The following is a 25,517-nucleotide window of genomic DNA, read 5'->3' as shown; positions in this document are numbered from 1 at the left end:
GATAAAAAAGGAAAATGTACTTTACAACTCTTCATTTCACTTTTAGAGTCAACGTTTTTAGGAACTCATTGGACCTCAAGAATTACAGTGTATTGGAATGAAAACAAATTGTTTTTCTGGTTTCCAAAAAAACATTTTATAGCTGGAATCAGCAGAAGATCAGCCACTCAGCAATATCACAACTTTATAAGCATGACTCCTTTAAAGATTAACCATTGCCTCCAGCTAAACGTTGAAAACAAGTGCGAGAAACAAAACTTTAACTTCCATAATACCAGGACTAAGCCTAACATGAAGATGTTTGTGAACAAAGTAAAAGAGAACTGAGTATTTTAAAAATCATGTTTCCAAATTTAAGTAAGAGTAGATCCAACAAAAACACACTAAATTCAGATTCTTCCATTACTGACGAAGTCATTAAAAAGGCACATGAGACTGATGCAATTTTAAATGGCATCTTCCCAGAATATTTGTCCTAATGAGGATATGACCTGAACTCATTTTGAAAAACAAAAGCTTTAACTTCTCTCTGTAACATTTTGCCTTATTTTTCCTGGCAAAGAAAACTCAAAAGATTTCAGACATTGCGGAGGGGGGAGGGAATAGATGTCTACATGTATGGTCAAATGACTTTCAATGAGGACACCAAGACAGGTTAATGAGGAAAAAATAGTCTTTTCAACAAATGGTGATGAGGCAAGCAGATACCCACAAACAAAAGCATGAAACTGAACAATTACCTCAAACTGTATACAAAAATTAATTTCAAATTTCTCAAAGACTTAAATGAAGAAGTTAAAGTTATTAACGTATTGGAGCAAAATACAATGCTAAATCTTCATACTTTTTTTTATTTTATTTTATTTATTTATTTATACAAGTACTGGGTACAGTCAGAAGCGCGGGAGGGTGAGAGAATTCACCAGAGCCAGAGCGGGAGCAGAGCAGGCAGAAGGACCAAAGTACACTGCTGAGGGGAGCAGCGGGCGGCAGGAGAGGTCTGCACGCCATGTGGGACCCTCCTCTGGTGGCCGGGGAGCAGCCGGGGATCGAACTGGCGCTGCAGAGTCTGTAGGCAGCTTCGCAACCCAGCACTCAACCGCTGCGCCACCGGGGAGGCCCTAAATCTTCATACTTTTATATTAGGAGATGCTTTCTTAACTGACACAAAAATAAAGGTGATAAAAGAAAATGTACATAAATGGACTTCATTGTGGTCAACACAACCATGAAAAAGTAAAGAGAACCAAAAGAATGGGGGGTTTTATAAAACATTTCTAATAAATGACTAAAATATAAACAGAACTGTTATAACTGAACAAAGGATAAAAGACTCAATATAAAAATCTGACAGGGAAGATATGCAAATGGTAAAAAGCACATGAAAAGATTTCCCTAGATAACAGGGAAATGCAAATTAACACTATCACCAAGTACTACTTCTGAGGATCAGTAGGAGAGCTATTATCAAAGACAATTAATAACAATTGGAAAAGGATGTGAAAAAGTTAGAACCCTCAGACATTGCTCCAGGGAATGTAAAATGGTACAATGACTCTGCCTAGAATCAATTCAAACAGTTAAAAATACAATTCCCATATAATGCAGCAATTAGACTCAAGAGAAATTAAAACATAACCGAATACATATTATGCCCCCAAAAACTAAAAATATCTGCTCCCACCAAAAAAAGTACGCACTAATACTCAAACAAGCATTATTTATAATCAAAAACATGTAGACAAATTAAATGACCATCACCTGATGAATAATAAAAATATGGTATAGCAATTCAATGGAGTATTACAGAACAATAAAAAAGAAATGAGTAATATTCCATCTTCAGGATAACAACAGTTTATTTACCCTACTAAAGGACATCTTGATTGCTTCAAGTTTTCCAGTATGAATAAATCTGCTATAAACAATTGAGTGAAGTTTTTTTTTTTTTTGGGGGGGGGGTTATGTTTTTGGTTTTTTTTTTTGAGTGAAGTTTTTTTTTAAGTGGATGTACGTTTTCAACTCCTCTGGGTAAATGCCAAGGAACATGATTGCTGGACAATACAATAAATCTAAGGGTTTTTTCCTACGTCTGTATTTTATACTCTCTTTTTTTTCTTATTAAAGTAACATTGATTTACAACACTGTGTAAGATAATGCCCTTAAGATCTATTACTAGACCACACCCACCACCGAGGTACCTGTAGTCTTCCACCATCGTCTGGGGCACTCTCTCTACACTTTGCTCTCTACCTTTCTTCTCTGCCTAAGTACTATAGTCAGATTTCTAGCATTTGTTATTGTTTTGGTTTTCCTAACCAATTGTTTTGTTTCCCTATATTCCACACGTAAGTGAAACCATGCAGTATTTGTCGTTCTCTTTTTAGTTCATTTCACTTTAACCATCATATAGTTGATTCATGATCCTCTTAACATTCCATGAAATTTGATTCTAAATTTCTGATTTGCCTTTTTTTTCATGTATGAGACACAACTTGTGAATTTAAGAGTATAGGCATGTTAAGGTTCAAAGGATGGACATTATGTTCATGAAAAATAAGTCACAAATAGTTATTATACACATATTCATTGACTATTCTCTACGTACTGGGAAACTTTTCAAGCTATGAAAGCTTTAAGATTGGTGACCAAATCCATTATATATACACTTTACATATACATGTGTATATAAACCAAAACAATAGGAATAGATTTGACTTTTAACTTAAACAGGTTTATATCTCCATAATAAGTGTTACAAATTTATTTCTAAATTTAAAATGGACAGTCACTCCAAACTAAAAAGCTAGTTTTTAAATTTTAAAAATCCATGTTACATTTGTTATTCATCATTAACACAAATTAAAAAACTCATATACCAACAATTGAATTATAAAGAATATATTTTCTTCTTCAAAGTAAAAACAGAGGCCAAAGCAAAAAGTTACTGTACCATTCTTTGGTCTCTTGGGAGACTTCAAATCTATCTCGCCATTTAAGCACACTGGAAATGACTGCTAATGACATCTATCAGTCTTTGTCTTTTGTTTTCTTAATCATATGTAGGTTTTGGATTTCTACACCAGACAGCTGCTCAAGGCCACCTTTTCTGTACAACCAAATACAAAAGTGTCTTCTTTCTCATCATATTGGCTCTGTTCCCTTTCTAGTTCTCATCGGCTCTCTTTACCTGATCCTTCCACCTTTTGGCACAAATTCCCATGACAGTTTCTTGATGGACACACCTGTCTCTTCTTATTTTACAGTATCATCTGTATGCACTATAACCGAGAAAGTACGGCACTAGTTCTTTAAGAACTAGAAATCGATCTATGGAGAAAAACTATGGGCACAAACAAGTAGGCAACCATAAGTTCTATTCTCACTGTGCCCTCCAGCATCCTGTCCCCCAGTCCCAGCCAGTGTCCTTTCAGTGTAGCAGAAAAAACTGACTTAGGCACATAATATAAAATGCAGTGAAATACATACAATCAATACCATGCTCTTCTGAATGGCCAAAACTTTCAGTCGGTGTAAAGTAATGAAGGAGGGGGTAGGAATACAGAAGTTAGGGAAAAAGATGCTACTTCAAATTAGGCTTGGTGCCATTTTGTTCCTTGATTTTAAGTATTAGGTCATGTTTAATTTGTTCAAAGTTTGGATAGAAATTTATTTAGATAAAAAACTTATTTTAAAGGAAAAGTTAAATTCCTTCACATAAATATTTGCCAAATATCATTAATCTTACCAATTTAAAACCACTGGCATAAATCTGGTCTCTAAGGTTTTCAAGTTAAGTAAAATATATACTTAAGAATGAGACACTTCCTATTGCAAGTGTCAGGATATTCACAGATGAAGGGCTGGGAAAACGTAAAATAATACAACAAACAGTATTCAGAGTAGGAGAAGGGAAATTACCACCAAAGTTGTCAATGCTTTCTGAACTATTTAATGTAAATACCCAAAACAACAAAGTGAATACATGCAAATATATATATAAGCACCACTCAAATCAAAAACCAAAAGACCCTTCCATAACCACTTTCCATTCCTTATCACCCAAGGCTATGCACTATTCTGCCTTCTGACATTTATACTAAACATCTTTCTTCAAAAGACATCACTAGGCTGTAATATATAGTTTATTACACATATTTCCACCACTTCTCTCCCAGAAATGCCAGTTGTACTTTTATCCTACCTTTTCACACATTTTAAGTAATTACATTTCAGATTTTGTGAAATCCACATTAATAAGGCTTCATGGTATTACAAATCCATGAGCACCATATTGCTAACACTACTCTGACAGAATGAATGATAATATTTATGGGCCAGGAATTACTAGAAATTCACTATTTCGGGATTTGAGCTAGTTAACAAAGATGTACTTCTAAGTTGCGTGATGCTTACACAGCAACCTGACTCCAATACTACAGACATTGTCTATTCTTCTAGACCTCTTCTATATATAGTAAATAATTCACAGACTACAAAAAAGACTAGCACTCTAATAATATTTGCTTCAGCTATTCAATGCTTTTAGAAATATATGAAAAAGATGGAAAATGGCATTAAGACAGAGCAGTAACAACTCAGTTTCCCATTCATTTTTTTTAAACAGCTGTATATTTTTATTTAATATTTCCAAATAGAGACATAGTATTTAATACTTATAAGACAGAACATTCTATTTTCAAAGGGAAATTGATACTCCAGATACTAGAAAGGTACTCAAGAGATAATGACTACAAAAAGATATCCAGAAAACACTGGTAATTTATAGCTCAGGTCTATCACTTCAACTGGAGATCAGTATTGATCATATTTGAATAATTTCCTTCTATATCAGAAACTTTTGAGAAACTTGTAGTTCATTCTAAACCATTTGGCTGAAACCAAAACTTCTTAGGAGTACTAAGCTTTCAAGCCAGAAAATAGTTATGATGAAAGTTTTCAAACATAGTGAATTTGGTTGTATGATTGCAATACACAAAAATAAACATCAGTAATAAAGTTTTATAGAAAATAATGTATGTATATATTTTTACCATGAAGCACCTCCTGTTTTATTCCAAAATCAAAATGAGTAAGTTTGGTCTCAAAAAGATCACTGTCCAGTGAAAAGATAGAACAATTAGACAGAAAATGCATACAATAAGACAGAAAGGGGCCTCCCCTGGTGGCGCAGCGGTTGAGCACTGGGCTGCAAAGCTGCCTGCAGCCTCTGCAGCGCCGGTTCGGTCCCCGGCTGCTGGCGAGGGTCCCACATGGCGCACAGACCTCTCCTGCCATGCCCGCTGCTCCCCTCAGCAGTGTATTTCGTCATTCTGCCTGTTCTGCTCCCCACTCTGGCTCTGGTGAATTCTCTCACCCTCCCGTGCTTCCGACTCTACCCCAGTGCTTGTATAAATAAATAAACAAATAAATAAATAATAAATCTTTAAAAAAAAAAAAGAAAGAAAGTGTCTTGAGAAGCAGATGTCACATGATAAAAAAAAAAAAAGAGTTCCCAGAGTGTAGGGTAATAAAACAGACCTGTAATCAAATAAATCTGGGAAATACAGAAATGTAGTAAAAAAACAAACTTTAAACAGGTTAAAATGTTAATCACCATTGCTACAGGCCAATAGCAGGCAGCATTTCCATGTTCTGGAAGGCAGGCCACCCTGATTTGCACAGCTTGCTGAGAGTCTATTGGTCATCAAATAGACTATGGGGATTGTTTTTGGGGTTGGGTGAGGAAGATTTAGAAGGAGTGGCTCTTTTAAATGGGGTAAGGAAATGTTTCATACAAAAGTTAAAAATCTACACTGGAACTACAAAGATATACAGATTAAGATATTGTTAGGAGAGAGGGTACTAGTAAAAATGATGACCCAGGTAGAGAGAGCAACAAAACACCTGAAAAGTGGTTTAAGGTAAATGTAGCATAAACAACTGAAAATGAGTTGGAAAAATAAAAATTTACTAGGGGCACTGGATTTTTTGTTGCATTGTTGTCTATTGTTTTATAGGTATAGGATCCCCCCTGTTAGATGTGTGCCCCCCACTTTGTTCCCACCCCCACCCCTATTTCTTTCTCTGGTAACCTCAGTTCTATAACCAGATTTCTAGGGTTATTATTAGTTTGGCTTTATCTAACTCTTGGTTTGATTTCTCTATATTCCAAACATAATAACACTCTCTGGGGGTTTTCTCCTTTTGACTTACTGCACTCAGTATAATCCCATGGTTTCAACCCATAATCCCAGGCTCCAACCATGTTGTTGCAAATAACAAGAGTTTATCTTTTTTAATAGCTGAGCACTGTATATATACACATTATATACACCAGATCTTCCTGATCTACTCATTTGTCCTTGGGCACTTAGGTTGTTCCTATGGCTTGGCTATTGTAAATAGTACTGCAATGAACATAAGAGTGCATGTTTCCCTTCAAATTAGTGTTTCTAGTATTGGACAGTTAGATGCCTAGGAGTAGAATTGCTGGGTCATATAACAGATCTTTAATTTTTTGAGCAATCTCCATACTGCTTTCCATAGGAGCTGGACTAATTTACATTCCCACCAACGTACTCATCACCACTTGTTTCTGATCCTTTTGGTATGGGCTGTCCTCACAGGTGTGAGGTGGTATATCAATGTGGTTTTGATATGCATGTCTCATGTTAAGTGACGGTAAGCATTTTTTCATGAGCCTAATGACTATCTGTATATCTTCAGTGGAGTGGTAACTATTTAGCTCTTCTATCCATTTTTTGATTAAGTTGTTTTCATTTTGTGAAGATATATGAGTTCTTTGTAGATCTTGGGTAAGAGCCCCTTGTCAGATATATGTTGTGTAAATGTTTTCTCCATTTAGTAAGGTGTCTTTTTGTTTTAATCTTCATTTCCTTCACTGTGCAGAGGCTTCCTAGTTTGGTATAGTCCCAACTGTCTATATTCTCTTTTGTTTTCCTGATTTTGGAGATGAATCCACAAAGACCTCTCTGCAGCTCATGTCATGGAATGTTTTGTCCATGTTTTCTTCTATTTCATGGTTTCAGATTTTTCTTCCAAGTTTTTTTATTTTTAGGTTGTGTTCTCACTTTCATTTGTCTCAAGGTATTGTTTAATTTCTTCTTTTATTTCCTCATTATCAGAGGATTTTTCTGCTTTCCTTTTGAAGTTGCTTTCTACTTTGGCAAATTTCCAGTCAGAGAAAATGCTTGGTGTAATTTCAACCTTCATGAATTTGTTGATACTTACCTTGTGTCAATATATGTAGTTGATCCTGGAAAATGTTCTATATGTACTTGAGAAGAAGAGTATTAAGACAGTTTTTGGGTGAACTGCCCTATTAAGCTGATAAGGTTTAATTCTTCACTCAAGGCTATCGTGAAGAACACTAAATTTTGATAAGGAAATTGTGTATGCCCAAAACCTTGGGAGTACAGTTAGGAGTAAATATACAGTTTAACTGCATGTCCCTGTTTATCCAGGATAGTTTTAGTTGGCATTAGTTCACAAAAGGTAAATAAAGCATGGAATCTGTTGAAATCAGTTTACATGATAAATTATGTTATTATTTGGTAATTATGAAAATATGACTGTAAGTTTTAATCATTTAGATCTGATAACAAAATATGTATAGATAAAATTATATAATGCCCAGGTAAAAAAATGATTGAGAAGGGCTATAAATGAAAAAGCCTGTACATGAGTTGATAACTGCTGAAATTGGATAAATGGATGACAATACATGATACAGCACTATTTGAATAACTATGTACTTCCCAAACTAAAAACTTTTTTACATAAAACTCAAAGTAGATGAAATTGTACTGCTAATTAAATGACTGTCTAATAAGACAAATAATTGAAAATCAAAAGTACATTAAACCAATTAAGTGACTAAAAATATAGTTTTGAGTAAGAATTTCCTAATTTCAAGTAAAAATAAAAATTAAGAAGAATACATACCCTATCTAGCTTCTCTATTGTTTAAAGTTATTTTCACTCTTATATTCAACATACATAATTTTTTTTTTTGAGGCATTTTTTTTTTATTTATTTGTTTGTTTGTTGGTTTTTGTTTATACAAGCACTGGGTACAGTCAGAAGCGCGGGAGGGTGAGAGAATTCACCAGAGCCAGAGCGGGGAGCAGAGCAGGCAGAAGGACCGAAGTACACTGCTGAGGGGAGCAGCGGGCGGCAGGAGAGGTCTGTGCGCCATGTGGGACCCTCCTCCGGTGGCCGGGGAGCAGCAGGGGATTGAGCCGGCGACGCCGAGGCCACAGGCAGCTTCGCAACCCAGCGCTCAACCGCTGTACCACCGGGGAGGCCCTCAACATACATAATTTAATTAAGAAATTATAATAAAATCTCATTAAAAATGAAATATATTGTTCTTTAAAAAATGCCCAAAAATAGATGACTGGATTAAAAAGATGTGGTATATATACACCGTGGAATATTATTCAGCAATCAAAAAAGATAAACTCATGCCATTGGTAGCAATGTGGATGGAGTAAGAAGGAATTATGCTCAGTGAAATAAGCCAGAAGGAAAAAGAAAAATATCACATGGTTTCACTTATAGCAGGAATATAGGGGAACCAAATAAGACGTTAGTGTAAAAAAATAATAACAGTACAAAGCACAACAAAGCAAAAACAGACAATTATAAATCAGAGACATACTGCAGGGGAGGAAGAGGGAGAGGGATCACAGGGAGAGAATGAGGAGGACAGGGGACTGAGGTGATGGTGCACTGGTGAAGGAAACTCTATGGGGATTTCACCTGAGGGGGTGTGGGGGAGCAAATATTGTTTAAAAATGAACAATGATGTAAAAAATAAAAAAATAATAATTAAAAAAATAAAATACAAACTGTTTCCCAACTAAAAAAAAGTGCTTTTTTATATATTAGTTCAGCTAATTGATTAACATAATGTGGAAGGAGAGGAGCAGGAGAGGCCTAAGAACAAAGAGGGAAGGAAACATAACATTTTGGTGGTGGGCAAACTGCAGTAGCAATAGCTGATGGGGGTATCCAAATATCATATAAATTAAAAATAAATAACATATTTATTTAAAGGATATAATGCATTTACTTTTTTTTCCTGTCACACACACACACACACAAAAATCTACTAAGTTGACACCACTTAGGACATTCCACAAACAACTACTTCTATTACAAAATCAGACTATAAAATATTCCTCCAGAAAGTCTATAAAATCATCAAAGTACAAAAACAAAACTTTGTTTTTTATAAAATATATTTATAGACTAAGTTATTATAGGCTTTTTAAACAATTATTTTTAAAAGTAAATCCTAGTTTGAAACAAAACATTTTAATCTGTCATTAGCTAAATGACAAACAATAAAAAAATTTTATTAAGTCATTAAATTCTTATATTGGTTTAAAAAATAAAGATATAAGTTATATCTACATCATCTTATGCAAATTAGACTAAGCTTGGAACGTATAATTTTGTCCATTTTGTTCAATGAAGCAGTACTGTGGAAGTTCTAGTCGCATTCCAATTTATCAAAATTACTACAAATTCTGCGATCTTCAAAGACTTGGAGTTTAACATATACAAACCGGTTATTTACTACATCAACAAAAGGAAAGATAAAAATAACGATAATATCAATAGATGCAGAGAAAGCACTTGGCAAGGTTCAACATGCATATATGATAAAAATTCTCAAAACACGGGTATAGAGGTAACTTATCTCAACATAGTAAAGGCCATACATGAGAAAGCCACAATTAACGTCATACTTAATGGTGAAAAACTGGTAACTTTTCCTTTAAAATCAAGTACAAAACATGATGTCCACATTCACCGTACCTTTCAACATAATATTAGAAGTTCTAACTTGGAAGATCTGAGCTCTAGATCAACTAAGCAAGAGAAAGCTGGAGACTATTTGAAGACAACATGATAACAAACATAGAAAACCCCAAATACTGCACTAAAATATATTAGAAACAATAAAATTAGTACAATGTAGGGGCAGACTACAAAAATCCATATATAAAATCTTTTGTGCACAAAACAAACCAGAAAAGAAAGAAATCAAGAATGATGTACAATTGCATCAAAAAGAATGAAATACCTACAAATAAACTTAATAAAGGAAGTGAAATATCTATCCGATGAAAACTAATAAAATAGAACTATTTCTGCAGTATATAGATATCAGACTCTCTGTGAAAACAGCAACAGCTTTAAGGATAAGTTATAAAAGCCAAAAGTGAAAACTACTGTTGTACTAAACTATAGTGAAAAACATTCTAACTTCAGACTTCCTTCAGACGTAATTCATACAGGAATTTTCAACCTTTTGGCCTGCCCTACAAATCTTGAACCTGCCAGCCCCCAGATTTGTATAAGCTCAAGCCTTAAAAAAAAAAAAAAACTCTTTCTCTCTCTTTTGTGTGTGTGTGTTTGTGTGTGTGTGAGAGAGAAAAACATACTGTATACATTTTACTGGACTACTGGACAGTAGATACCAAGGGAGGTGGGAGAGAGAAACCAACACATATCTGAGTTTCAAATGTGCATGAAGATTTCCCAGTTATCTAAAATATATTACATTAATAAGCTCATTTAACAGTAGCTTGGAAAGTATAACATTAAACAAAATTACAACTACTCTATTGGCAAGGGCATGAAAAACAAAAATGCTCAAATGCTGTTGGTGGGAATGTAAATCAGTCCAGCATCTATGGAAAACGGTAAGGAGGCTTCTCAAAATACTGAAAATAGATTTACCATTCAAGGCAACAATTCCCTTCCTAGGTATCTATTCAACAGATATAAAAACACTAATATAAAACAAATATGCACTACTGTATTCAGTGTAGTATCATTTACAATAGCCAAGGTATGGAGAAATATTATCTCCAACAATGAAAGAATTGATTAGGAAGATGTTGCAAATATTCTTATTCAGCTGTAAAAGAAAATGAAATCTTGCCATTTGTGACAACCTGGATGGAACCAGAAGGAATTATTTTATGCCAATTAAAAAAAGTCAGAAGAAGAAAGGCAAATTCCTGATCACTACACTCATTTGGAAAATAAAGAAACTAAGCAAAGGAACAGATAAAACCAAAAGAAAAACATTGGAATTTGGTTACAAAACTGAGTTTAGGAGAAGTTGGGGAAGTGGGTGGTTGTTCAGTGGACCGTGATAGAGGTTTATTGGTATGTGGGCAGTAGTAGTGGTGTGGTAACATATATTTGAAGGCTTGTTACCTATAGCCCTAAAACACATACAATGCTATAAATCAACACCATCTCAATAAGACAGAGGGATAAAGACAGGGAGAAAGAGTTAGAGAGAAGGGAAAGAAGCAGGACTTCGGAAGAGTGATTATAATGTCACATGGAGAAAATAAGGAAAAACTGAAGCAATACAGTATGAGGCTTGCTCAGATATATGAGCAAAAATGGGCTTTAAGCTAAAAATACATACCATAAAATTATGCAGTAAATGACATAAACAATAACAAAGGAATATCATAATTGAATAAGCATTAAATATTGACATTATGATTACAATTAGTTTGCAGACTCTGTAAGTAAGTACTATGAACTCAAATGCACATGAAATGAAATAAATCAAGTTGGTACATACTTGTAACAAAAAATTTTTTTGTAAAAGTACAGCTATCAAATGCAGCAATTTTCTCCTGTAAGACTACGACCAGGATCCTAAAATTAGAGCAAAGAAAAGAAGAGATGAGTAAAAAACTCCATAAAATTAATCATTAATAATAAAAATGCAATTTCTAAAATCAAAAACTTCCTATAATGCTTAAATCTAGAAATATTTGCCTTTAACATATAAATATAAATAATATCCTTACTACAATCATCAGACATAATTAGAAGAAAAGTGACCTCAAAAATTTATATTCCTCTAAATATAAAATTTTATTTTCATTCATTATAAATCAAATAAATTTTCTCTTCATTAAGAATGTATGCAATCAGTAAGCTGCTGGATATTAACAAAACTTGTTTTTCCAGTAGGTGCTCAGTGGACTTAAAGATAAAATGTGTATATGTAACTTGTCACTTAAAATAACTGCTGAATATCACAACACAAAAGCAAAAAAATAAAAAAGGAAAGAAAACAGATAACTGCTATTCAGTATAGAGGAGTTATTTCTGATTGAAACAATATATAGGAACTAAATTTCTCCTAGGGTCCAAGATTCATAAATGCTTAACAAAATAATACAGTTACAAATTTGTTTCAAAACTGAAATTCTCAAAATACATCAACCAAGAAGTTATTTTATGTACCAGATTTTAAAGTACTATTCCTTGCAGTTCAACAATAAAATGAATTTTTTCAAAACCATCAAAATAAAAAAACTACAGTAAATTAACATAACTACAGTGTGCTTTTCAAATTTTAGGAGAGGTAAATCCTCGAACCGCCATACATTTCAGACGCATATAATTTCTAATTGAAATATCAAAAAGTCAATTCTAACTGTATTTTCATATGCACCATCCAGAAACACAGTATTTGGAACAAATGTAGATTGAGAAAACCCCAATTTTGCCCTATACAGCATCAGTGATTGGACTTTCTGTTTTCTAGTATATCTATTTATTTGTAATCCAAGTAAACTGTGATCTATAAATATTATTTGTACTTACGTGATTTTTTAAAGGCATTCAAGTTTCTGTTTGGCTAAATAATATGTAATCTATGTCATGAAAGCAGAAAGGACACTTGCAGAAGAGCTATCATTACAGTTTTCTAGGGAAACTATATTATCTGCTGGATCCACCTATTCAATAATGGTAATTTTGAAAAATTTGATCTATCAAGGGATAATTACATTATCTCAGCAATAACAGTGTTTCCCTTATATCTATAATTTTGAGTTTCATATTTAAGTATAACTATTCATAAGAATTAGATCTTCAATATGAATTACAAATTAATACGGAGTGGCTTTTCTTTGTCCTTTTCATGTTTTATACTTGAAATCAAACACTTTTACCATTAGTATCAAAAACCATATGTTCTTTAGGTTACATTTGTCAGGTATATCTTCACCCTTCCTTTTACATTCAATTTTTGAACTTTCTGAGTCACTTTATGAAATGCCCCTTTAAAATCTAATCTGAGTCTATTATCTTAAAATTCAGTTTACATTGATAAAGCATAAAAGAGTTTGTTTTCTATGTTCCATATGCTTACAGTTGATGAAATGGAAGATTTACAGCTTGCATCTATGACCTTGATCATGTCTTCATTTTTCTCAAATATGAAAGAAAACTATTGAGTAATAGAAGGTCCCTATGGTCCATTCCTCTAATGTTCTGATGATATAAATTAATTCTTCATTATCACTAAGTCAGGTAGAAGTTTGACCCACAGCTGAATTATTTTACTAGCAATTTTAAAGAGATTTCAAAAAAAGGAAAATCTCATCCCTACTTTAGTGCAACTATGAAGTTTAAAGGTCTAACAATATTTAAAAGCCTTATTTGTAGTTCAGAAGTATGCTTTGCTTTGGTGAACAGGAAAATTAAATTTCATGTCATAAACCAATAAACACATAGACACATATATACATATTTAAAAGACATGTTATATATATAAAAAGGATTCTCAGGGCAATAGCTAACCTTTATATGTTTGTTCAGATGGTTTCTATTCTTTCCTATTTCAATTTCTAAATGCTGGATATGAGTCACTAAATTTAATTTACAATTCACTAATGGATCAAGAATGGAAGTTTGAAAACATTCATTAAAAAATCTTACGCACTATTCCATTTGCAAAGCACAGCGATGTTTCTGAGACTTTTTTTAATTAGTCAAAGATAATCAATGATACTGACAGAGTTATACAAATTCCTAGGAGTCTATTGTCTTATAAAAATAACACATTTTTAAAAATGCATACCGCTTATTGCAATGGAGATCATAGATTGGTGTCTTAAACTGAATGGACTTGACCATCTCCCCAGTACGAAGTGAATATAGATCCACACAACAGTATGGTGGGCTTGTGCTAAAAAAGAAAAAAGGAGAGAGCACTCTTAATTTTCTAAAAGATCAAAGAGTCAATAAACTACACTTTCTTATCAATGTAATTTTAAAACCTCTTATGAACAATAATATAGCAAATTGACTTCAACTACAAAGAAAATATATCCTAATCAACTCTCGGATTGCAAAATTGGGGGGTGGGGAGGAATGAAACTCTTTTAACAAATTAAAACTATACAAAAGAAATATTACGTAATTATCTCAATAAATACGAGAGAGGCTAATAAAATTAAAAACATGTTTACATTAAAGAATAAGTTGATGGATCTGCTAAAAGATAACAATGTTAAAGCAAAAACACTGAAAGATTTTTCCCAAAAATTGGAATTAGGGCCTCCCCTGTGGTACAGCGGGTTGAGCACTGTGCTGTGAAGCTGTCCGCAGCCTCTGCAGTGTGGATTCAATTCCTGGCTAGCCAGGGAGCAACCCACATGGTGTGGCAGACCTCCCCTGTCTCGCCCACTGCTCCCCTCAGCAGTGTCTCCGGTCCGTCTGCCTGTTCTGCCCCCCACTCTCTCCGATGAACTCTCTCACCCTCCCGCACCTCTCACCTGTACACTAGTTCTTGTATAAATAATTTTTTTTAATTTTATTTTAAAAATCTGTATTTAAAATTTTTTTAATTTAAAAAAATAAAAAAATTGTAAAAATTTAAAAAAATACAGATCTTTATTTTAAAAAATCTGTATTAAAAAAATTGGAAATTAGACAAGAATACTCATTATTATCATTTCTATTTAACATAAGGCAAGAAATTACCACAAAGAAATAAAGTACAAAACCCAAAAACATAAATCTGTAAGTGAAAATACATATACAAACAATCCCACAATAAAGACAAACCACTAGAATCAATTTATAAAGACTTAACAAAGTTAACAAATAAACAGTTAACATACAAATAATATTGGTATTTTTATAAATTAAATAAATAGAAATAATTAAAAGTGAAGTTTTAACACTCTATACATATACTGAATATATTGAGTAGAACAACAACAACAAAAAAAAAAACCACACAGTCACAGACATAAATGGAAAGATAGGCAGAAAAATGAACAGATTTTCTAAACTGATACAGTTCAACACTGATTAAAATTCAATCAGGAAACATCCAGGTTGGAAAAGAAAGAAATATAATATGATGCATACCATAATTATCAAATCTAAGTACCATTTATTGCACAATGTACTATTATTAATGGTTTCAACAAAGATACTAACAACTCTATAATTAAACAATTACACACCATTAAAAAATTTCTACCAGGAGTAAAATTTAAAATGTGTATTGGGATATGCAATTTACATGACAAGACTTACATTGTGATGGAACACACCAACTGAGAACAATCAGCCCAATAGGTTACATGAAAAGGACCTTAAAAGTAAACCTCAGATAACCCTAAAACAAAAATCCATGGAACAAATACGCTGGAAAGGGAACACAAACATAACAGAAAAGCTATCTAAGCACAAGAGAATAGGGGGAAAGGAAAAGAAAACAAAGACAAATTATAAAACACTCAAAATCAAACAATAAAATGAAGTAAATACTTATATTTCATTAATTACCCTAAATGTTAATGGACTGAAATTACCAAGTCCAATTCAGATATAAAGTGGTTGAATGAATCAAAAATTATTCAACATCACAAAAAGAAAATTACAGACCACTATTTCTGATGAATATACATGCAAAAATCCTTTCAACAAAATACTAGCAATACAAATCCAACACACATTAAAAGAATGTGATGACCAAGTGGGGTTCATTCAAGATATGCAAGGATGCACTAATATGCTCAAATAAATAATGTAATAAATGATATTAACAAAAGGACAAAAATCCTATGATCCTATTTATAGGTACAGAAAAACCATCTGTCAAGGTTCAATAGACATTCATGATTTTAAAAAATCTAGTAAAATGGGGATAGAAGTAAATAAATAAGTCTACATACTACAAACGCACAGCTAATATCAAATTTAATGGTGAAAAACTGAAAGATTACTCTTCAAGATCAGGAAAAAAACAAGGATTTCCTATCTTGCCATTTCTATTTAATTTAGTATTAATTTTGAGGTTTCAGACAGAGCAATTAGAGAACAATAAAGGGAATCTAGATTGAAAAGAAGAAATGCAGATGGTAAAATATAGCAAAAATCCTAAAGCCATGACTAAAAGTAACTATTGGAAAAAATAAATAAATACACTAAAGTGGCAGACTACAAAATCCATACACAAAAATCTTTTCTACATTCTTATATGCAAATAATGAGGGTGAAGAAAAAAAAAGAAAAATCCCTCCAACAAATGGTACTGGGAATACCATACAACCACATGAATAAAGAAACTGGATCACTATTTAACTCCATACACAATGGATTCAAAACCTGAGTGTAAGACCAGAAACCATAAAATACATAAAAGATGTATTGTGAATGATATTTTTTTATGAGTGCAATGTGGTAACGTGCATTTGAAGAAGTATGATCCTATCCTCTGAATCACATACAATGTTGTAAACCAATATTATTACTTAAAAATGCACACAAATAGGAAAAGGAAAACTAATTAGGACACTCTAGTCTTTAAGACATCAATGTTTCCATCTTAAGAAAGTATTAAAAGTTAAATCTAAAGAAAGTATTGAAAAAAAATAATAATAGCAATAGATGGAGTGAATTACTAAAATACAACAAATTAATGAAATAAAACTTAAGCAATGGGCCTCCCTGGTGGCACAAGGGGTTAAGCACCGCACTATGAAGCAATCCGCAGCCTCTGCAGCACGAGTTCGATACCCGCCCAGCCAGGGAGCAACCCACATGGTGCAGCAGACTTCTGTCTCGCCCGCTGCTCCCCTCAGCAGTGTATTTGAGTCCTTCTGTCTGTTCTGTTCCCCACTCTGTCTCTGGTGAATCCTCTTACCTCCTGCATCTCTGGCCTGTACCCCAGCTCTTGTATGCATAAATAAATAAATCTTTAAAAAAAAAAAACTTGAAGCAAAAAAAATTAATGAAACTAAATCCAAGTTCTTTGAAACCAAACTAAAAAGATCATTTAAATATCCCAATATTTATAAAAGATATTGAACTCATAATTTAAAGCCTTTCATAAAGAGATCCATAAATATGGCTTTATTTCTAAATTCTATTAATCATTTAAACAAAAAAAAGTATAGATATCCTACCAAAAATTGAAATGTAGAAGAGGAATCACTTCCCAACTTGTGAAGCCAGTAACACCTGATCCTAAAACCATACAAACATAATTCACCAAAAACCAAGTACAGACAGGTCTCATGAATAGACATCAAAAGTTCCTCAACAAGATACTAATTAATGGGCTCCCCAGTGGCACAGTGGTTGAGCGCTGGGTGGTGAAGCTGCCCGCAGCCTCTGCAGCGCCGGTTCGCGATCCCCCGCCACCGGGCGAGGGTCCCACATGGCGCGCAGACCTCTCCTGCCACCCGCTGCTCCCCTCAGCAGTGTATTTCGTCAGTCTGCCTGTTCTGTTCTCTGCTCTGGCTCTGGTGAATTCTCTCACCCTCCTGTGCTTGACTGTACCCAGTGCTTGTATAAATACATAAATAAATAAATCTTAAAAAAAAAAAAGATACTAACAAATCCAGTAACAAATCCAGTAACAAGAAACCAGATAAGGTTTATCCCAAAGTTACTGGGTTGCTGAATATAAAAGAACTTCAAGCTAATGAACATCCTCCAAAATCTACAAAATGAACACACTGCATGAAAAATCAGGAATGAAAAAGACAAAACTGTTTTTATCAATCTTAATCCACACTGACAAAATGATTTTATTATGAAATTTCACAAAACATGATTGAGGGATTTACTTTAAATGTATGAGATTTATTATCAATCTGTAATGACTACCATAATAGGAATAGCATGTCACACCTGTTAGAAAGGCTTTTCAAAAAGACACATACCAAGAGTGTCAACAAGAATGTGGGGAAACTGCAATCCTTCTTCACTGTTGGTGGGAATATAAATTGCACTATGGAAAATAGTATACCAGTTTTCAAAAAATTAAAAAAAAAAACACCTGCAATTCTACTTTTGGAGATTTATTGGAAGGAAACAGACATCTGCAACATTATTTATAATAGCCCAAAAACAGATGCAATTACTGATGATGAATAAAGAAAAAGTAACAAGCACACGAGTATTATTCAGCCATAAAAAAGGAAATACTGCCATCGTGACAACATGAATGGACCCTGAGGACATTATGTTGAGTAAAATATCAAACTGAGGAAGATTAAAAAAATGAAATCATCAAACAGATTACAGAGAACAGATTGGTAGTTGTCAGAGACAGGATATGAGGTCAGTAACATGAGTGAAGGTGATCAAAATTGCAAGCATCTATTATATAATAAAATAAATGTGTAGATACCTAAGTACCATGGATTTAATGTGTAGAAGGGGTGACTATAGGTAATCAACATCTGGTGCATATTTAAAAGATGCTAAGAGAATAGTTCTCATCACAAGAAAAATAATTAAAAATGAGTATGACAAGAGATGTTCACTAGACAATGCAGCGATCATTTAGCAACATATACATCTATTGACTGATGCTACACACCTGAAATTAATACAGTGTTGTCAATTATATCAATAAAAAAGATAATGTGATACTATCTAATATAGACAAATAGATGAAGGGAACAGAATAGAAATCCGTGACTAAAATCACAGATGGCCAATTGGTTTTCATCAAAAAGACCATATAATTAAATGATTAAAGGGCAGCCTTCTGAACAATTGTTATTAAAGAATTGTGTATTTGCATTGGAAAAGTTATTGTCTGGTAACTTTTATTATGTGTACAAACTAAATCAAAATGCATCATACATCTAAAATTATTACTTAAAACAGTACAGTTGCTGGAACAAAGCTAGCTGTTTCTTGTTTTCTTAAACAAGAAAAAGAATACCTGAATGTAGCAGAAATCAGCAAAATTGAAAACTTTTAATTTTTTAATAGAAGAAAATTAAAAAGCAAACCACCTGTTATGAGAAAACATTCTCAAGTGATATAGCTAGCAAAGAGTTTTGTCTAATATATATGATAATAAAAAAGAACCTTATTGCTCAAAAACAAAATTACATGCACCATATTTTTTAATCGCCTTAATATTTAGGAATGTAAAATGGTACAGTCATTTTAAAATATTTTAGCAGCTTTATTTAAATTAAACATACAATATATCACACTTAGGTAATTTCCTATTCCTAGTAACAAAAAAGTTAAATATCATTTAAAGGTAAATGGATAACAAGTACATTGTAATGTACTCGCAGAATGGAATATAATTCAGCAACTTGAAAGAACTGTCCAAACAACATAGGATAGCAAAATCATCTATATAATATGAATCCCTTGCAATGAAAAGTTAAAACTATAATAATAGGAAGCACATTAGTGGTTGTGAGGGCCCAGGAAAGGCGCAAGGCTATAGAGTACAAAGTGGCATGAGAAACAATTTGAAATGATGGAAATAATTACTTACTCAGCTGTGCATAACTGTCAAAACTGAAAGAAGGGAAACCCCCAGTAAACTGAAACTTTATTCTCAAACTCGTACAATGTAAAAATTCTTTTGTTAATGTTCCTAACTCATTAATCCAGTGCTTTGCTCAGAAGCAGTGTTAACAATGAATGAAATCTAACATTTTGCCAGACCAATTGGGAAAGAAAAACAGCTTGTCACCTTCAATTAGCAGTTTATTATAGCTACTACACTAAAAACTTGAATTCTGCTTATTTCACTAGCATCTATACAGTGTCACAACTGGGATCCTTCTGCAGAAACAGGAAACAAATACTATGAAGGCTCAGTTTTAGAGTCTGCTGAACAAGACTTGGTAGAACTAAAAACCCTATGTAGGAAGGAAAAGTCTTATTCAATGCCTAGCCAAAAAAGGTAATTCTTTTTAAAAATGAGTTTTCAGAAAGTCACACATTCATAAAGAAGTCACACTTCCTGCCAACAACATAGTTGTATACACGCCTGACATGTCCTTTTGTTCTCAATTTTCTCTTTTAAAAGCATTGACCATCTCCCTTGGACATAGCAAGACAATCTTAATTTTCCCCTTGGGTAGGCTGATGAGAACACTTTTTATAACATCAGCAGCACGTACGGGCCTAACAGAAAGGATTTGTGTTATACATACAGACATAAACAAGCTTTTACTTTGTACTCTAGTAAACACCAAAAAAGTGCCAAAAGAATTTGTATGTTAGAGAAGAGCCTATCCTTCTAAAACACAACGTTGTAAAACAATGTTTTCTGAAATAAATAAGTAAAAGTCTTTAAATATATAAAAAAAGAATAGTGTATATGGAGTGATTCTTCATTAGATTTCTAGAGTTAAATATACTCATATTTTTTGCAGGTTGGTGGCTAATATTTAAACAAAGTTTTTACTTCACTTCAAGAAAAACTTAATAGTTCCACATAGAAAATTGGGAGCCAAATTTAGAATATAACTGACTCTATTGCAAGCAAACACCAGAGACCAGAAGAAAAGCAGGAATGGTATAATTTGTATTATCAAATGCTTAAATAAAGAATTAACACACCTTTGCTTTTCCAATACATAAATATCAACATGCATAGTGAAAAGTAACTTAGTACTTTCATGATGAATGTAACAGAAACTAATGTAAATTCTCCTTAACTGAACTTTTCTTTACCTAATCAATGAGTTTTATAGTTACTCAGGATGTGTTGAAAATTTTTATATTAATACAATATGTAACCGATTGGACATGTAACTTATATCCATAAATGAAATTACTAAACTTTTACTAGGCAGGGGAAAGTCCTCCCACAGCCAAAAATATAGAATTCAGTTCATTTCTTGCAGTAAAGAGGGCTGACTACAATAAGTTGAACAGCAAAGGACATAAATATAAATTTCTCTTAAAAAGATATCCAAATGAGGGCCTCCCTGGTGGCCTAGGGGGCTAAGTCTCAGCAATATCATGATATCACAGCCTCAGCTAGGGAGATAACCCACATATGGCCCACTGCTCCCCTCTGCAGTGTATTTCAGTAGAATCGCCTGTTCTGCTCCCCACTGACTCTGGTGAATCCTCATACTCCTGCACCTCTGGCCTAACTCCCAGTTCTATGCATAAATAAATAAATAAATCGTTGAAAAAAAGGTAAGTGACCAACAAGCACATGAAAAGGTCTTCACCGTAACTTGAGAGCATGAACAAAGTGAAGCATACAGACATTAATATATTTCAGTCTTAAAAAGGAATTAAATTACAACTTTATGACATATTGGAAAAGGCCAATATATTGAGACAGTAATAAGATCAATGGTCCCAAGAGGTTAGGGATTGAGTAAGAAATAATACACAGAGCCCAAAGGATTTTTCAGGCAGTTGACATACTCTGCAAGATACAATAATGATGGATACAAGTGACTACTCAGTCTGAAAAATGTTAATGACACTTTTTAAAAAGTCGTTTGGGAGAAGGGGGAAGAGTTTGTTTGTGTGTGTATGTGTGTGTATGTATTCAACCATAAAGACAGCAAAAGTTGACAAGTACAAAGAGAATATAGAAGCAAAAAAATGAAACAACTTGGAGAAAATGATATTTTTTAAATATCACAATAGTTTTATGCTTTAAAAATATTATATTTAAGTTTCCATCACAGTGTGATATGTTTGTCACTAGCAACCGGTCATTCACTTCTGTATACCCCATAAACATGCCTATACCATTGTATACAATTAAGGAGTGCTTTTGCCTCAACCAATAGTGAGTAGCTGAAACACAAACAAGATGTTCAAATTCAGGGTTTAATGAGCCTAATTTGAGAAAAACAAGTTTGGCAATGTGATCTATTTCATTATATCATAATCAAAAGTTACCAACTTAAAAATCTAACTTGTCATAGTAATCTTCCTGAACAATATCTTTGAGCACTTATTCAATGAAACTCACCGCCACAAAATAAAATTCAAACATTTTACTAAGTAACTACAACCCACTGATTACTTATATGTTTTTAATATTTAGTTTCATTTCCTTTTTCACAAACTACACGAGTCCACATACTGTTAATTATTGTTTAATTCATGGTCCTCTATCTCCCTAGCTCTATTCAATCCCTTCTTCTACACATTCTTCAGATTGACTACAATGACAACCTCCCAGCTTAAAGTACTTGTTTCCACCTTTAAAATATTATGATACTTTTACCCATGAGGACAATTAAAGGATCTGCCAGTCACAAAAGACTTAATATGAAATGTCCTACTCACTGTCCCATGGTAACTCAGCAGTGTAATAGACCATGACATTTACCACAGAGACCCTCCCCTTAGTTGGACACAGAGAAGGTATGTGATACAAAGACAATTTACAGATTGTCTTTTTATGCCTTTACAATGGTAGATTTTTAAAGTATAAGACTATACTCATGTACACATCACAAAATCTTTAAAAAAAAATTAAAACCAAAGAAATCCTAACTATATGGGAAGAATATAGAATTATAGTTGATGATGGTATATCCTAACATGTCATATCTAAAATGATTAAATAGAGTTGTTTTATATTACTGGGCACTCCAAATAGAATAGATGAAAATCTTTCATTGAATATACTCTATGAAGACAAATATAAGCACAAAAATAAACCAAAAAAGTTTTTTAAATGGGTAATTATGAATATGAAGAAAAGCACAGAAGGGAAATAGGATACATGCAGGGGAAGAAAGGACATACATTCGATGGGGCCTCCCTGGTGGTGCAAGGGGTTAAGTCTCAGCATTATGAAAGTATTGTAATAGTCACAAGGTACTTAACAGTAGTGGGACTATGAGTATAACAAGCAGATTAGGAGAACATATCTTGCCAAAGTACAGAGAACGGGCTATCTTGACATCATCAAATTTGATTTAGACACTAGGGTAAGGGGAGTTATGTGATGTAAGTCAATATAAATATATATGAATATACATACAAATACTACATTTTTTAATGCATGCACAAGCTAACAAAGCTAAGAGGATGCAAAAATCAAATCAAGGGAGTAGAATTAGAAGCCCAGGCTAAAGATATATAAAAACTTATCAATATAATGGTGGAGTTCAGAAATATAAAAGAAAGAAAACCCAAGAAGTTAGATAACAGATTATAGAGTAGGGATGAAAAGGGGAGAGAGGACACTACTTTGATTACAAAAACAAAAAAAAACAAAAAAACCAGAAATGTGAAGAAAGGAAGTACATTGTACCATGTAGAGTAAGAGATTATCAAACTTTACAGAGTACATGGAATAATGCAAAATTATTTTATATTAATTTATATTTTGTGTTATTTTATATTAACTATTTCATATTTACAATATAAACTATTCTAAAACAAATCTGAGTGGACTTTCCTTTCTCACGGTCTGCTGCAACACACAACACTGTTGGTATCCAACCACGCACTAAGACAATAGAAACGTTTGAAATAATAAAACTGAACGACTACTGAGCACTGGGCATTTTACTCAAAAAAGCTATTTCAATGTTCAAAGATTATATCAGGAATAGTTTCTCGATGAATTGACATTGTGCATTTAAAATTTTTGGAAAATGTATATCATCACATCACTTAGTTGAGTAATCATCATAACTTCTGATCCATTTACTAACATGTTGTAAATATGGCCAATACTATTAACATTCTGACTTGTATCCAACAAATTACTATTTAAGGGAGGAGGAAAAGCAAGAATACAATGAGGTCTAACTAAATGAACCATTAAAAGAAGCATGGGCAAGCCAAACAGTAATTAAATATGGTTTATAGGTATATACAGATAAATACCTTTTCATGGAAGAATCAATAATCCCTTTTTAAGTAAAAAATTAGACTGCTAACATCTAAACAATAAGGAATAACCTAAGCATCCTGGGCTTTTTGTGAAGGTGTATATGATAATGCTAATGCTGCTGCTGTTGGTGATGACAGAAATGATCATGGCAAATTTGAAATTTATTTTATTTACATATATAAGATCCGGGGTACAGGCCAGAGGTGTGGGGAGTGAGAGGATTCACCAGAGATAGAGTGGGGAGCAGAAAAGGCAGATCTACTGAAATAAACTGCTGAAGGGAGATGAGATAGGAGAGGTTTGCTGTGCCAAGTGAGTTACCTCCCTAGCTGGGGATCAAATTCATGCTGCAGTGGCTTGTGATAGCTTGACAGTACTGAGACTTTAAGCTCTGCACCACCAGGGAGGCCCAGTAACTTTGAAATTTAAACATTGCCTTAGAAAGGTGTCTTTGGGGGCCTCCCTGGTGGCATAGGTGGTTGAGTGCAGCACTGTGAAGCTGTCCGCAGCCTTTGCAGCGCCGGTGAGGGTCCCACCTGGCATGGCAGACCTCTCCTGCCGCGCCCACTGCTCCCCTCAGCAATGTATTTCGTCAGTCTACCTGTTCTGTTCCCTGCTCTGTCTCTGGTGAATCCTCTCACCCTCCCACGCATCTGGTCTGTACCCTGGTTTTTGTATAAATAAATAAATCTTTTTTTTTTTAAAAAAAAAAGGTGTCTTCGGGAAAGATGTACGATAGAAAACAAGAATACAAATAATACAGTACAAAAATACTAAACTCAAATTTATAAATCTCTATCAAAAATAGCTAAATTTTTAGTTTCTAAGTCTACTTTCAATATTTTTAAGAATTTTTTTCTTTATATTCCTGTATTTTATTAGAATCATGGCCATTTCTTACCTAGGACAATGTTTTCGAAATAGGTTTTTTGGTAATGGAATACAATGAGCATCACGCTAAAGCAAGTGAAATATGGCTTTTATGATATGAAAAACACAATTTCTAAACATTAATACCATTTCCATTCACAAAGACTTTTATTATTTTTATTCATGATATTTAACAGATTGAATCAAAATTAGGAAAAGCGGAACAAAGTATTTGAGAAAGCGACATTTTCCAAGAATGTGCATGTATAAGTGAAACACAAAATAGCAAAGACATTTTAAATCTACCACAAATTGCAAGAAGCATGGAAACACTTATTTTTAAATGGGAAAAAGCTGCACGACCTTCAACATGTGTTACTGAATCTAATCCTTTAAATATAAGAGGAAAAATTTTGATAGTATTACATTATTTGTATTCTTATTCAGCTCCTAAAGAACAAAAGCCAGTGGGTCACATTTTTTATTAAGTAATTAAAAAGAAAAGGAAAAGAAAATGGAAACTTAACCATATTAAAGGCTAAATTTGTGATTAGTCTAGTTAATAACATTTTTCTTCTGCAAAGTTCTGAATAAACACTGGGTAATTAAACCTTCCAATACTCCCACAAGTTGAGAGAGTGGTATTAACAACACTTTTATATG

The 25,517-nt window shown here is 33.3% G+C and overlaps 1 protein-coding gene across 4 annotated transcripts in view; it reads right to left on the bottom strand.

The window, feature by feature from the left end:
• BCAS3 (BCAS3 microtubule associated cell migration factor) overlaps positions 1-25,517 on the bottom strand; it is a gene marked incomplete at its 3' end in the record, with an annotated part of 480,594 nt that overhangs the window by 372,913 nt on the left and 82,164 nt on the right. For all 4 annotated transcript variants that reach the window (XM_084239092.1, XM_084239093.1, XM_084239095.1 and 1 more), the window contains exons 7-8: positions 13,947-14,054; positions 11,649-11,725 (exon numbers count right to left, since the gene is read on the bottom strand). In XM_084239092.1, the coding sequence (XP_084095218.1) occupies positions 11,649-11,725; positions 13,947-14,054 (185 nt within the window). The remainder of the gene's footprint in view (positions 1-11,648; positions 11,726-13,946; positions 14,055-25,517) is intronic.

This window comes from Talpa europaea (genome assembly GCF_964194135.1).
Source record: "Talpa europaea genome assembly, chromosome: 7".
In the NCBI taxonomy this organism is placed as follows: domain Eukaryota; kingdom Metazoa; phylum Chordata; class Mammalia; order Eulipotyphla; family Talpidae; genus Talpa; species Talpa europaea.
Note: the sequence above shows the minus strand (reverse complement) of the source record. Positions and strands in the feature narration are given on the sequence as shown.